General features: G+C 44.5%; 1 protein-coding gene across 1 annotated transcript in view; it reads left to right on the forward strand.

The window, feature by feature from the left end:
• Window positions 1–11207, forward strand: part of LOC138742091 (V-set and immunoglobulin domain-containing protein 10-like 2) — a 71979-nt gene extending 60772 nt beyond the window's left edge. Inside the window, exons 10-13 of the mRNA XM_069896282.1 lie at window positions 853–975; window positions 4293–4317; window positions 8068–8162; window positions 10961–11207. Coding sequence (XP_069752383.1) covers window positions 853–975; window positions 4293–4317; window positions 8068–8162; window positions 10961–11073 — 356 coding nt within the window. The 3' untranslated portion in view covers window positions 11074–11207. The remainder of the gene's footprint in view (window positions 1–852; window positions 976–4292; window positions 4318–8067; window positions 8163–10960) is intronic.
• The last annotated feature ends 5178 nt before the right edge of the window (window positions 11208–16385 follow it).

Here is a 16385-nt window from a genome sequence, read left to right on the forward strand (position 1 = left end):
GTTAACCTGCGTTACTACCCATTATGATGTGTGTACTTGGCATTCTGGATGAACCCTAATGTGCTCCTTTACCCCTTCGCTTCATGTCCTTTTTCATGCATTGTCACCTTCAGACTTATCGACGATGGCCTCCACCCCTGTGAACAGCCGCTGCCTCTAGCCAAAAGTAAAATCCAGGGAGCAGCAGTAAGGCCCAGACATAGGCAAAGAGAACTCTGGGAAATTACTCATTCAGGCAATCTCCCTACCTGACGAAAAGACCTTTGTCTCAACCATGATGAGGTCCATCTCTTTCCTAAAGCCGGCAATCCATCCCGATCAATCTATCCCATTTATCCTCTTCACTTTCCATTTCCATTTCTGTTTCCCCCCACCATGAATAATACCCATTTGAGAGAGATCAGACACATTTGTCATCAATAGAAGGGAAATCCATCCATCAAACATTGCAAGAAGTAGAGATTAGATGCCTAACAATTATTTCATCCCCTCTTCAAATTTATTCAACGTCATCCAACACTGGAAAAAAAATACTGAGGCCCTTTTTGCCACACTTGGTTCCATATCTCTATAAAACTGCATTGCCTCACCTTCCCTGCTGCATTGCTAGGAGCAGATGATTGAGCTGGGCTTTGATTGACATTGAATGGATCCTTTCCTATCCTCTTACCCCCTTCTCTCCTCTCTTTCAGCATCTTGCATTGCCAAAGAGAGGTTTGGTTAAAAATTGCAGATGTAATTATCGTAGTTAGTTGACTTTTAATGCCTTATTTGTGCTGAGATGAACTGAAATACCTTCACGCAACAACGGTCGAAGTTAAAGTGCTAGTCTTGTGCCTGGATATTTTACAGCTGATCCACCCTTCAGTGCTTTGCCAGCCGTGATTGGAGCTGCTGTGGTTGGAATGCTGGTTGCATTTGCTGGGACTGTCTTGGTGTTTCGGTACATTATCAGGAACCGTGAAAACATTCCATGTAAGTAATTTTCATGCGTGCTGGACATTGATCAAGTATTAGTGTCACCCTGATGCAGGAATAAAAACAAAGCCTTCATTGCCTCTTGAATTGATGAGTCTGGGAAAAGATCAACATGCAGATCTGTGGCACAATGAGTCGAGCTCCTGATTATCAGGGCCAGGGACCCAGGTTTGATCCTCACCTCCGTGTGCTACTGATGAGGAGCTTTCATATTCTACGTGTGAACACGTGGATTTCCTCCACATGCCCCAAACCCTTTCACACCCCAAAAGCATCAAGGTCAGTGGGTTAATTTCCCCTGGTATGTAAGTGAGTGGTAGAGTTTAAGGGGAGTTGGTGGGAATATGTGGAGAATTAAGGAAAACTGTTTTAATGAAGGACTAATGTAATTTTGAGACATACAGCGCGGTAACAGCCATTTTGGCCCACGAGCCCATGCCACCCAATTAACCTACAGTCCTGGTACGTTTCGAATGGTGGGAGGAAACCAGACACCTCCCCTGGAGAAAACCCACACAGACACGGGGAGAATGTACAAACACCTTACAGACAACGTGGGATTTGAACCCTGATCCTGGTTGCTGTAACGGTATTGCGCTAACCACTACGTCAACTGTGCTGCCTGTAAATGGGTGGTTGATAGTTGGTACAGTCTAGATGGGCCACAGGGTATCTCTTTAGGGCTCTGGGACCATCATTGCCTCCTTGCTCATGATGAATGGAGTTACGATTGGACACTTCTTGTTCACCCTTCTCTGCAATCGTGAAATCTAAGCCAAGGCAAAAATAAGCAGGAAAGTAAGTCCCCTGGCAAATAAATTATTTGAGAAATTTCTCTCGAAGCTCATTGGATAATTGTAAACAGTCCAGATGACTGCACCCACTAAATGAGACACCAGATGGAACTTATATGATCTCTTGTTATACCACTATTGTCACCAATCATCAGATTCTCACACTGACAGCCTTTGTCTCCACCTCACTCCTTGTACGATGCATCTTCGGCCTCCTGACGCCTTTGTTTCTCTTTTCTCTCTCTCTCTCTCTCTCTCTCTCTCTCTCTCTCTCTCTCTCTCTCTCTCTCTCTCTCCCTCTTCCATTGCATGGAATCTGGTAATCAACTGCCAGCTTCCTTCTACCTTCCCTGATTCACCACTCCTCTACTGCCCACCCACATTTTTTTCCTTCTACTGGCTATCTCCCGTCTATACTCTTTGCCTGGATGAAGGATGACAGCCTTAAACGCTGACCATTCCTTTTCTCCCACCGATGCTGTTCGACCCACCGAGTTCCTCCAGCAGATGCTTCAGATTCCAGCATCTGTGGTCTCTAGTGTGTCCCTGTCAATGTTATAACCTACTGTTACTTTGTGCAGTCAATCCACATCATGAATCAGACTGGTCCACCTTTGAGCACAAGCAGTGTTACCAGCACACATAACAGCTCATGGCTAGTATTACACAGGCTCACAGCTCTCTCGAAAACATTAACTGTTGACAGTTAGTAGAGCAATTGTCCAAACTTCACCTCACAGTTATCATGTTGGTTAACGCAATGCTGTTACAGTGCTAGCGAATGACTAGGGTTTGAATCCAGTGCTGCCTGTGAGGAGGTAGTACGTTCACCCCATATCTGCATGGGTTTTCTTTGGGTGCTCTGATTTCCTGCCACTGTTCAAATCGTACGAGGGCTGTTGGTCAATTTGGTGTAATTGGGCGCCATGAGCTCATGGTCCAGAAGGGCCTATTACCCTGTTGTGTGTCTAAATATAAAATATAAAAATGTAACATTTAAAAATTCATGATTTTTCTCAAGGCTTTTAAAACTTACTTTCCTTATAAAGTCTTCCTGTCCAGTTGAATCTTCACCTGATGGGATGGAAAACATCCAAGGATGTATATCTGTACCTCACTCAGACCTCATTCAGACTGTTCTCTCTCAAGCTCAAGTCTGGACAGCTAGCGCTGGTTAAATTTAAAAAAAAACATTGGTATTACGAGATTGCACACCTTGAGGTTGTGAAGTCCAAGAGTGGTTTTTCAGCCTACTACACGTATTGGGGAATGATGTCCAAGGAGATATTGTCAAATTTCTATCCACAATGAATATAAAATATGACCAAATCATTATCAAACAATTCCAGGTGTGACATGGGTTAGAAACTTCACTGTCCCATCAAACGCCTCCATGGACAGTGTGGCTCAGATTCACAGACAAGGTCCCAATTCAGTCCTGGATTGATTCCATTGTCAGGTGGAAGCTGATACAAAAGGGAAATATAAAAGACTATTGGATAGGCAATGAATGTAATAAAAATAGAGGGTTATGGGTGTTTGATGGTTGTGGAGGATTACATTGCCCAACGTTGCTGGGCCTTCACTATACAATAATGTTCCATGTTCAATGTAGCTACACCATGGGTTGAATGGAAAGTAATGGGTGCTAGAAAGAAAGATCAGTTTGGAAATTATCTTGAATTTCCAAGAAATATCTGGAAAATAATTAATTCCCTTGTATATAATTAATGTTAACATGTAGGCAAATCCACAAACTGTTCTCTGACCAGCTGGACACAAGCAACATGTTCAAGATTAGTCAGTGTGTGTGAGAGGAACATGGCAGCAATGGTGGTTCCCTGTGGCTTGTAACATGATGCTCTCAGGTTGGGTCATCTGTCCTCGTGTGAAAGCTCCTGTTAATCTAAATGACTGGGTCTAATATGGTCTGTAATGTTGACCATTGATCATTAGGGAAGCAGCTGTTATATTTTCTGCCTTTACATCCTGAACAAGTGAGGAATGACAACTTTATAAATGTAAAGTCCTCTGAATTCAAATTAAAAATAAGTTTGCGATCAAGTATTTGCATAACAACAGTGTTCCCGGATAATACCGAGACACTAATGGTTGACTACAATACACAAATGAGCTGGAGAAACTCAGCATCCATAGGAAGTAAAGGGTAACCAACGTTACAGACCTGAGTCCTTTGTCAAGGTATGAGCAAAAAGCAGGCAGGCGCTGAATAAAAAAGGCGGGGGGGGGGGGAGAGGGAGGGGGGAAGAAGAGCAAAGGAGGGAGGAAGGGTCAAGGGGTGGAGCAGAAGACAACAGGAAAGAGGTCATAGATGCCTGCAGACTTCTAAGTCAGCTTCGATACAAGTGGAGGGTAGACGAGAAAAAAAGCTGAGAAGAGACAGGGAGATGCAAAGTTCCCCTTTGTTTCTCACTGATGCTCCGTGAACTGTCAAGTTCCTTCTGCACGCAACTGCAGACTTTCCTGTTTGACTAATTGTTGACTATCTCTTTTCGTTAGGGTTACACGACCTGCTGTTTCAACAGTAAGTACTGCATAACCTTAACGTGGACCTTGAAAAACTTGATTGTGTTTCTTCCCAACCTTGATCCACGATAGGAGTGCTCAGCAGTTCGGAAAGTTCACTTCATGGCCGTTCGCTCAAGAGTGCTGCCTGAAGCTTGGATTTGCCTTGGGAATGTCCATTATCCTCCAGTGTCCACAATTATTTTTGGGGATGCTTCTCAGTTTCCACATTCCTTTGTGTGAAAAGAGTTATTCTGAACTACACTCCTGAATAGACTGCTTCTGGTATTCTTGTTTCTGGATTCTCTCTCTTATTAACCACTCCATTAAATCTCTTTGGCTGTTTAAATACCTCAATTAGATGCCTCTTCATTCATCTGTAATCAAAGGGCTATAAGCCTCAACATTTAAACCACCTGTTTCAGTTTAATCCTGATAATTATTCTGGTAGAATGGTAATTCAGTGAATGATTTGTGGCTTTGTTGCTGATCTGACAAAGGTTCTCAACTTTTTTCTTTCCACTCACATCCCACTTTAAGTATTCCCTACGCCATCAGTGCTCTGTGATTAGTAAGGGATTGCTTAGGTGGGATGTGGGTGGAAAGAAAAAGTTTGAAAACAACTGTTTTAATCATCCCTCATTGACTCGTTATGTGCACAGTTTCATAACTCCAAAGGAAATGGGCCATTGACAATTTTTCTCAAGCAAAATATTTAAGTAACAATTGGGTCTAGAGTGGTGATTCTGCACCTTCCCTTTCCACTCACATCCCACCTTAAGCAATCTCTTACTAATCACAGAGCCCTTACTAATCACAGAGCACCGAAGGCATGGGGATTACTTAAAGTGGGATGTGAGTGGAAAGAAGAAGGTTGTGAACCCCTGTGGTAAATGTTATTGTTAAATCAGTCACCATAATAGAGTAAATCTGCATTGGTCCTTTCCCCTCTGTGCTCAGAGTGCTCTAAGGGATTCCCTGTTATCTATCAATGTTCCCAAATATTGAGTAGCTGGAAAGTCTTAGAGTGAGTGCAGTGTTTTGTTTTGAGCGATCTTTTTAGGAATGGGGTAATAGTGGACTTAATCCTTAGCAATATAATTGGATAAGATGTTGACATTTTAGTGGGAGAGCATTTTGGAGATGGTGACTATAATTGTAAGCATCAAGTGTGCATGGAAAAGGGTAAACATGTTCCGAAATTATGTTTGTAAAAACACAACGCTGGAGAAACTCAACAGGTCAAACAGAGCATTTTATAGAGCAAAGGTAAAGGTGCAGAACCAAAGTTTTGAGCTTGGTCCCTTCATCAAGGTATGAGCAAATTGTAGGCAGGCACCTGAATTAAAGGGAAGTGGGAGAGGGGCAGGGGAGGAGCAAACTCATGCCTCAGCCCCGGTCACGTGCCCATCAGAACTCCCGACACCTCAAATGCTGTATCTCAGTGTCCTCCCCAGCCCCTCCTCTTCCCACCATTTTGTCAGGCACCTGCCAACATTTGGCTCATACCTTGAAGGGTTCAAAGCCTGAAACACTGGTTATGTATCTTTATCTTTGCGATATGAAGTGCACTGTTTGACCCATCTCCAGCACTGGGTTTATGCTGTGTTTTACTCCAAAATCATGTTGCTTAATGAGGGCAAGACTGATTATAAATGTCATAAGATAGGACCAAATAGAAGCAGATATTTGCAGGTAGGTCAACACCCAATGAGTGGGTCTTTCCAAAATGAATTCCCATAAGGGTGAAAGAAATGGGCCGCAAGTCCGAGGAGCTGTGGACATCAGGGAAATTGAGAGCTGAATATAGAAAAAAAAGGGAAGCATCTGCTCTGTGTGGAGAACTGAAATCAGATGAAGCTTTCCAGAAAATTGTAGAGGTGTGTACTTAAAAGAAGAAATTAGGAGGGGACTGAAATATTATGTAAATGAAATTCAGGAATCCTCAGTGCATTTTATAATTTTATAAAGGGCAGAGCAGTAACCACAGAAAGAATAGGACTCATTAGGGACCACAGTAGTAACCTGTGTTTGGAGCCGGAGGGTGCCGATGTGATCTTACATAAATATTAGTGTCGCTAAGGAAAAAGATATGGTAATTTGAGAATTCAGAGAGGGACGGGGCTAGAAATTCAAGAAAGTGTTATTGTTAAAATGGAAGAGGGATTGGTTGTGTTAGCAGGCTTTAAGATGGATAAATCCCTAGGGCCTGATGAGGTGTTGCTATGGGACAAGGTGGAGGAGATGGCTGAGGCCTCTCCCCACTGCCTCCAGGTAACTTTGGGCCTGTCAATTCAGGGCCTGTGGCAGGGAAGTTATTTTGAGGGACAGGACAAAACTACACTTAGTAGAGCAGAGATTTTAGGGGGAAATCGAAATGAAATTTTTGAAGGGACACCAAAACTTGATGAGGGCGATAGGGTTAATGTAATCTACGTGGCCCTTAGTAAGACCTTTAACATTGGAGAAACCCGTCCAAAAGATTGGAGTCATGGCATTCTGGGAAAATTGCCAAATGGGATCCAAAGTGCCTTTGCATTAGAAAGCAGAGGGTAATAGTGGTAGGTTTTTGTGAGTGGAAGATTGAGGTGCATTAATGCACAATAACCACTCTGCTCTTATATTCTATATCCCATCCAATTATTATGATGGCATAAACATTGGTGGTGTTGTTGATGGTAAGGCGAATACTCAGAGGTAACAGGAATGTCTTGAACAGTTGATAAGATAGGCAGCGTCAAGGAAGATGGAATTGACAAGTTTAAAGTGATGCAGTTTGGAAAGGCTAATACTCATGGAAGTGCCTCAGATAGTTTTGAGGAACAGAAGGAACTTAGCGTATGTCCAAGAGTCCTGGAGATGGTAGCAGAGGTTAAGAAAAATGCAGTAAAGAAGGCAAGTGGGATACATGCCTTCAATGGATGGGATATAGAATAACAGAGCAGAAATGTTTTTGTGCAATTAATTTTGGTTACATCAAGCTGGAGTACTGTGTACATTTTTGGTCACCACACCACAGGAAGGAGGAGATTGCAGGGACCAATTACAGAGAAGGGTTATCAGGGTGTCGTCGGGGTGGAGGGGGGGGTGGGATTCAACTGTGGGCAGAGATGGGCCAAGTTGAGTGTATTTTCTTTGGCGTGGAGGAGGTCAAGGAAGAGTTATACAAAATAATGGGAGCCATCAGTTGAGTACCTGATGATAGGCATATCTAAAGCGAGGAGGGCAGAGTTTTAGGATAAGGGGTAGGTGATTTGGATGGGATTGGAGGAAGAAATATGTCATTCCCGAGGGTATTTGGAAATTGAGGCCAGTTCTGGGGGCTGGGGCAAGTGAAGGCAGGTACATTCACAACATTTAACAAGTATCTAGATGAACATTAAATTGGCAAAGCATAAAATGCTACAGATCAAGATCTAGTACATGGGAATGAGCAGAAAGAGTTGCTTAATGGTCGGTATTGATGTAGTGGGACATAGGTCCTGTTCATCTGTGATATGATTCTACGACCTTATTATGGAAGTGTGATACCTATAAGAAGTGCCTAAAGATTTTAAACTGCAATTACCATTATAGATATGGATGTAGGGACAAGTAAAGGAAAGAAATTTGCAATATAATTTTTAAATATATTAACGAATCAATTAAAGGGGCTGGCTCGTGTCCTAAATAAGCTTTTTGTTCCAGGGTTTGACATTGAGTTGAGAAATGAATAGAAATAATCTGAATCCTCAGAAATATTTCACCATGCTTTCCACAAACCTTGCAGTGAAATGCGGGAGCAGATAAACTACCCAGAAGATGCTGAGGCTGCATTGCCATCTGAGGGAGAAGATGTTGAAGCCAGCAGGGAGCAGACAGAAGGTATTGGGCAGCTTAGCTGTTTCTTTGATTTCCTCCTTCAGTTCTCACCGTACAAAAAAAGGCCTGGGTTGACTTGTGGGTGGCATAGCAGTTAGCACAATGCTATCACAGCGCCCATCGACCTGGGTTCGGATCTGGTGCTGTCCCCCGTGACCTGCGTGAGGTTCCTCCGGGTGCACCAGTTTCCTCCCACACTCCAAAATTGAAATTTGAAAACGTACGGGTTTGTAGGTTAATTGGATGTCATAAGTTGGCACAGACTTCGTGGGCCAGAGGGTTGTATGCTGTATTGTTAAAATTAAAAATAAAATCCTATTCAGCTACCTCTCTGTCATCCTTCTCATATTCCTTCATCCACTTGTGAGGCCTCAATAAGCCTGTTATTTTCCAAAAGGGTATCAGTCTCCTGAACCTCCCCTTACTAAACTACACTGGATCTGCCTGCACTACTGTAACTGTGAATATTTATTATAGACAGTGAAAATCCCCATTATCCCAAATTCAAGCAAGTGGCAAAAAAAATCACAGAAAATAAATAGGTAAAAAATACAAAAGTTTTAAATTCGACCCCCCTCTCCCCCCGAGGTTAGTTACACGCAATCTCAAGCAACCAGCAAATTCACCTATCTAGCCCCTTCCGATCCCCATAGGGGCTTGATGCCAGGGATTTTACTGTATCTCTGCTTTACATGTATTGTCTCTCTCCATATGGAGATGTAATGTATATTATGGAGTGTTTTTTTTTAACCAAGTACCAGTATAGAGGGAGCAAGTACAAATTTGGATGGAGATGCTCTTTATGCTGACGTGTATGATAATACTTGTTATTGTTAGCATACTGAGGATCAACGCCCACCCAAAGGACATACAATATAGGTGGAGAACCTTCATCCAACAGTCATGAAAAGTGGTGTATGTTTCAGTTGAGGTACGTTGTCCTTAATCCAGAGTCATCTGGGGCATCACATGTTATGGGGAGAAGGAAGGACACTAGGGATGGGGTTGCGATGGAAACTACATCAGACATTATTTTAATGAGAGAGTAGATTCAATGGGCCGAATGGCCTAATTCAGCTCCTGGCCTAAGTGGAGATTTCAGTATATTTTCTGGAAAGCCATCATCCTAGTTGCATCATTTTACAATATCTGGTCCAATCTTCTAGATGCTGGGCAAAAAAATCGTAGGCCAGAGTTTAGGCTGAATTTCTCCACCAGGATATCCAGATCCCAGACACTTTCCCGCTGTTGACAGAAAGAACATAGCCAAATTCCTGTGGAGGAGGAGTGGATGCTTGGAATTCTGCATGATTCCTCAGTCACAGGATTCAGAAAAACCTACCAGCATCATTGTTCCTGATCATCCAGTTTCACCAAAGATACAGCAAACCTTCACTGCTCAGGAGATGGGCATCATTGGCAAGGTGGGGATTTATTGCCCATCTCTAATTGTCTTCAGGTCAGTGGCTTGCCTGGTCATTTTCAGAAGGCCAGTGAGGAGATGACTACATGGTTTTGTCTGGAGTCTCATTTGGGCAAGTTCAGGGAAGGTTGACAGAATTCCTCCCCTGAAGGGCAGACATGTTTTTAACAACTATTTAGAGATACACAGAGTGGAAACAGACCCCCTTAGCCCATCTTTCCCATGCCAAGCCATGTCCCACCCACACAAGCCGCACCTGCCTATGTTTGGCCATATTCCTCTAAACCACTAGTTCCCAAACCTTTTTTGGACTGCCACCCCCTTGGCTCCCAGGCCACATCTCTAGCACCTCCCCTCATCCACTCACCGCTCCTGGGGCCGAAACTGCCCCCTGCACTCGGTACCTCCCTTGCTCTGCCTACCCTTTCACCCCCCGTTCACTCTCAACTTATTAAAAGGCCGAAGCCAAATACAACATGGCAGTGGTGTCACTAAAGATGGTGTCACCAACTCCTTTCCCCAGCCCATGGTGGCGATGGCACTGAGTGGGGGAAGGGAGGGGTAGTGAAGTCAGTGCAACATGGTGGCCACCAAGACCACCTCTCATGAGACCTCCTTGTCGCTGTTTATTTTGCTCTCTACTGCCACCCCGAGTCTGGCCACAGCAAGTGACAGCCCTTCTGGAGACTGCAAAACCAGAAAATGACTGCACTGGCTTCCTCATTAAACTTCCCAGCAGAGTGAAAAATAACAAAGCTAAAGGCTTGGAATATCCCCTTATTCGTCACTCTCCCCTGACCGTCCTCTTTTCCTCTCCACCCCCTTGGATCTTTCCACTGCCTCCAGGGGGCAGCACTGCCCACTTTGGGAATGAGTGCTCTTAACCCATCTTATCTACATATCAGTCCAATCTTTTCTTAAACATTGCAATCCTAGCTGCCTCATCCATTGTGGCCATAATCACTAATACTCAGGCCCGATATGTTGGTTATGTATTTTTACCTTTGCTGTATAAAGGACACTGTTTAACCTTCTAGAATAGGACTGGAATGGGACTAACACTGAGTACTGGTCAATGTGGAATTAGTTCCACCATTTAACTGTAAAACCACTTACAGGAACAGAAGACACTCTAAGTCCAAAAGCATTAGTGTATAAATGTTCTTTGATAAAGGAATATCACAAATAAACCACACACGCCTTGAAAGCACAAGTGTCTTTATATTGTTTTGAGAATGAGGCAGTGGAGTGATCCATGCTCATCATTAACCTTCAGTCATGGATTTGGAACACCACGCCACTGTGCTCTGGAGGATTAAGGCAGTTTGGAACATCCAGGCATCGGACATGTTCTGATTAGCTATATTCCATCTTGCAGAGTCCAGTCCAGGAGCTTCTGGCGAGGAGACCTTTACCACAGCGGCGCCCGTCGAACCTTCACCCACCGACAACCAGGACGATGCTGCAGCAACGGAGGCACCTAGTACGTGAGGGATGGAGATGGATCCTGGGGTGTACCTTCCCAAACAAGAAGCACAGAGAGTTTCCTAAAGTCTTAATGGTGACTGATAATCTGCCGTTTGACTAATTTGAAAGCAATGCCCATCAAATAAACACCTTGTGAACTCAGTGGATTCTGATTAAGTACCAGTATCTAAAATAAACACCTTGTGACCTCAGTGGATTCTGATTAAGTACCGGTATCTAAAAATCATTACAATCATCTGTACTTGAATACGTTAGCAATTAGGGAAGAATTTCATTTCATCACTTTTGATGAGGAGTGCAGCCTAACCTTATCTTCTTCTCTGCCTCTGTTCTCTTTATATTTCCACTTTGCTTGCTCCCCTCGCTGTTTCTGATGGGATTTCTCTCTCTCTCTGGTTATATTTAAATTCCCCTGACATTTTGAGTCAGACATTTTTGATCCCCTGCGTTGGCGGCATTCTAAAGTGATGCAGTTTTGGTTTCACGGTCAGGGCAGGCGGGGGGGAGAGACACAGCGGTGCCACTCGAGCAGGTGAGGGGCAAGAGACACAGCAGCACGAATTGGGCGGGCGAGGGAGAAGAGAGAAAACAGCGCAAATTGGGCGGGCGAGGGGGAAGAGGGATGGCAGCACAAATCAGGCGGGCAAAGGGGAAGAGAGACGGCAGCGTGAATTGGACGGGCAAGGGGAAGAGACGGCAGCGCGAATCAGGCAGGTGAGGTGGAAGTGCGACAGCAGCGCGAATCAGGTGGGCGAGGGGGAAGAGAGACGGCAGCATGAATTGGACGGGCAAGGGGGGGAGATAGACAGCAGCGTGACTCAGGTGGCACTTCCATGATGATCCCCCAATAAAAAGAGGGATCGTATTATACATGGGGGTAAAATTCCCCCCCTTAAAAATGGGGGTTCACATTATACTTGAAACACATTATACACACATATTCACGTAATTCCTGTTTTTGATTTGTATGAAGGACACTTCAAATATATTGAGTAGTACACTCCAACTGCATTGAAAGGTTATCCACTTTAAAACATTTGCTCTATTTCTCTATCTAGAGTTACTGCCTGACACTGAGAATTTCCAGTATTTTCTGTTTGTGTTTCAGATTTTCAGCACCTGCAGGATCTTGATTTTGGATCAATGACTGACAATTTAGTTGCTCAATTTGTATCTGAAAATCTTCACCAAATCTCAGGCCTCATTTTCTTCCAAATTGAAATGCTGACAAGAGAATACTTGGGGATGTAACGTGCTGGTTCGATCACTTGGGGAGAGACTTCAGTCGGTGCAGTAGAAAGTAGGAATCACATTAATGCATTAATTGAATTAAGCAAACTTTCACCAGAAAATTACTTTGAATAGTATCTCTGTTAAACTGTTTAATTCACAGGAAATAATGAGTACACTTGGCTTATTGTAGCAGTGTTGGTAACAGGCACAATCGGGTGTGAGTAAATCGCTGCAAAACATTCTCACCTCCTGACTGGGAATGCAAGGATTAAACACACTGTAGCATCAACTCGCTCTATCTCTAGCAGGAGCAGTATATTAACAAACAGTAAATAAATTACAACTAACAAGTACATCAAATGAACTTGGCCTCCAGCATTGCCCACGGCTTGGGATCTGGGACGGGCCCATTGCATTTGGCCCTTCAAAGCTGCCCGTGGCCTGCAGCCTGGAGTTCAATGATGGTCACCATACAGCAGCAGCAAACAAAGGGAGAGAGCAGGCAATGCATGTACTCAGCTTTTTCAATGAAAGACCCATCCACATGACGTGCGAGGACCAATCATGCATCACTTGTGGGCCGACCTAACCTTTGACTGGCAGGTGTGGTGAGTTCTGACTAGGCTCCAGCCAGATAGGTCACATGATTCTCTGCAATCCACATTCCCACCAGCTTCCAGATCCTCCACAATTCACACTATAGTCTCTTAGGAGTTTCGACCCTCATGGTTCATGGATCAGATAAAAATTCAGTCAAAACTTCAAAAGAGTGAAATTAAATGCAACTTGGTCATCCTGGAGGGCATATCTATAGGCCCTTTCATGCAGTGAAAAGCCTGACTGTAAAGGTGGAGATTCTCCGCCCTTACGGCAGGAGACTTGCCTCTTTGAATGTGCTGTGGACGGCTCCAAGGCGCTGACTGAAATCCCTCTCAGGGAAAGATCATTGGTAGTCTCTGCACTCCGCTGCCTCACATGAACATACAGCCAGTGCAAGCGGCTGGCTGGGGGTGGGCTCCTCACTCATCCCTCTCTCTCCAAGACCCCCTCAGGACAGGGGGGGTCGGCAAGAGCCGTCAGAACACGGGCGACTGGTGGGGGCTGTCGGTGCGGGGTGTGACACCCCCACTGGCCACTCTGGCAACTCACCGGACTGCTTCGGCCTTTGGGGCTGCTCTCTGCGGCTCAAAATGCAGCGGAGCAATGGCCGTCTTCCCGACCCATAATCCCCCATGCAGCTGGGAAACACAGAGCGGTTCCAGTTGCGTGGGAGATTATGGGTCGGGAAGATGGCCATAGCTCTGCCGCGTATTTATGATGTGCGGCGCTCCAGCACCAGTCGCTCTGCCTCCATCGGCTTCAGCGGACATTACAAGGCGTCACTCAACATGAATGCGGCGCTGGAGCAGCCTTTTAGGGGTGCTCCATGAAAGGTAAGTTTATGTTTTCCCTCCGCACTTGTAACCGGCCTCCTGGTGGAGGCCTGACATGAAAGGGCCTAACGAGTGAAACATGTACAGCAATCTATCAAAGCAGGATAGAAATGATCCCACTGAAACTCACCATCTTGCGACCAGGGTTAATCCAACTAACTCTAGCTGAATTTCCTGCTTATTGACCATAGACCAATTTAAACCAGGATTTGGTATAATGTGCGTATCAAGAGTTCAACCAGCGTTCATAGAATCAGACTACAGGACTAGGCTGGAGGGCTCACTGCTCCTTTGAAAGATATTCTAATATTTCTAACCCCCCCCCCCCCCCACCCACTTCCCCCAACTATCTCCATGAGCATGTACGTTTTTCTCATGTATATCTAACCTTTTGAGTGCTATTACTGCATTTTCATCTGGTCTCTTTCAGACAGAGGATTGCAGAACAAAAGAACTCACCATTAAATTATTTTTCTCCATGCCCCCTTTTAGCTCGCCCTTTTCCAACACTTTGCAGCCAGATTGCCTTGGTTTTTTTTTGTGTTTAATATAATACCTCCAACATATCTTCCCACTAAGTGCCACTGAAGCCACCTTGATCCCTGGGACTTCGGCTGCTTGTAGCTTCCCAATCGGAGCCATTACCTTCCTTCTGCTCCCCATTTTGCCAATTAATCTGAATTAAAATTTCATTTTGGGCCCCGTGAGAGATTCATTTCAGACATGCCTCAGAACGGAAACCTTGGCAAGGATTTGATGTAAGTCGAGTTCCAGAAAATTCCCCAAGTGTGCTGCGACCTCAAAGAGTTTAGAAAAATCTTTGCATGACCTGCCTTTCAAAAGCTGTCACTTTGGATTTTATGCTGATTAACTGCTTCAGAATGATTTCTTTCATGTGTGGCTTCACTACTTGCTCAGTTATACATTGTCAATGTAATTGACAGATAATCCCCAACCTTCTGTTTCTAGTTCTAATGCAGTTAAAAAAAATCTCAGGAGGCTACCATCCCATTTACATTATCACTGACTCAGTGAAGTTTACAAAATCTCTGCATTATTGCTGATTGGAACCATTCCAATGAAAGTAAGTTGTGCTAAATGCCTGATGAGGCTTTTGCTGGACTGTTGTAGCCAATGCTCTGCCCCGTGCTATCAGAGAGGATGTTAAGCAGATGGATTAGAATGGGATCAGGGTGGGTGATGAAGTTCAAGTTTCTCAACAGACTTAATGCTGGAGGAAAGGAAATTAAAGGGAGATTTTTAAAGTCGCAGCGGGCTTAGAAAACACAAATCAGAAGGGACTACTTCAGTTGGGATGGTAACCAGAGCACAGAAACAATAGACAAACTGGATACATAGGCTGGTCAGAACAGGTTCCGTGGTGAGATGTAATTACAACACTAGGTCACCAGGGGGCATCCCGGCGACCTTGTCTATAAAACAGTTTAGAGCTACAGTCTCGCCGTCCAGGTTCATCTTGCAGAGAGACGGGACCTCTTTGTGCACATATTAGTTTATTAAATCTGTCTTTTACTCACACTGCTGGTGTGGTTATTGTCAGTACAGGTTCCATTGGGACTTACCAATGAATAGAGAAATCTGGCATTCCCCTAGCTCAGGAAGAGCTGGATTCACCACGAGAGAGTGAATTTGAAGTTAGCACAACTTCAAACAGTTATCACTTTTGTAATGCAGAGAAAGTAGAATCTAATTTTTTCACAGCAAGTTTCCGCAGAGCTCCCTCTGATTATAACCAAACTGCTTTGATGCTATTGGCCGCAGGATAAATGTTGGACGGAAACTGAGAGACACCCCAGCCTTTCCCCCTAGTACTGTGGGTTCAGAAACTTGCATTTGAGAAGGGAGGGGCGGGGGGTAAGGATCTGCAAGGTTAAAATGCTATGAATATGTTACAGGGAATTACAGAATTGGGCAGTGCAGTTTCTCCAACAACTTGCTGATTGAACCACAGTTCTGGTTCAACTTGGCCCACTTTGATCCAATTCCAAATAGCGGAAATGCAAGAACTGAATTCAACAAGAGAGCAAAGTTCAGGCAGGGTCTCCCTCTGAAACGAGTGGCCTTGAGGCTCCCCCTTGCACTCACTCTATGAGTAGCTTCCCAATCTACCACACACATTACTGTTTCAGGTTTGTGGGCAAGAAATGGCTTCTTTAATTCTTGGGAGTTCTATTTTTTAATTTAGAGATACAGCATGGTAAGACGTTCTTTTGGCCCATGTACCTGTGCCACCCAAAGCCACCCATGTGTCCAATTGACCATGTATTTCTCTGGAAGATGAGAGGAATCTGGAGTACCCAGAGAAAACCAACGTGGACACAGGGAGAGTACACAAATTCCTTACAGACTGTGGCAGATTTGAACCCGATAAACATCCTGAATCACACAAGGAAGGAATGGCAATGAGCAGGACCACCCCTGGATCCTCCACTCCCCACTCTTAGCTCCTCCTTAAGAAGGTAGTGTTGGTCTTCTCGAACTGTTGCAGGCTCTGTGACAAAGGTACTTTTGTGGCGGCTCACCACAAGGCAGGCAAACTGGCCCTGCTTGTAAGCCTTGTGGCGGGGCACCCGACCAAAATGGCACCGTCAGGGGTTTCCCTTCCTTCCAGCTTGGGGCTCAGAAACC

This window comes from Narcine bancroftii, chromosome 8, assembly GCF_036971445.1.
Source record: "Narcine bancroftii isolate sNarBan1 chromosome 8, sNarBan1.hap1, whole genome shotgun sequence".
Taxonomy (NCBI): domain Eukaryota; kingdom Metazoa; phylum Chordata; class Chondrichthyes; order Torpediniformes; family Narcinidae; genus Narcine; species Narcine bancroftii.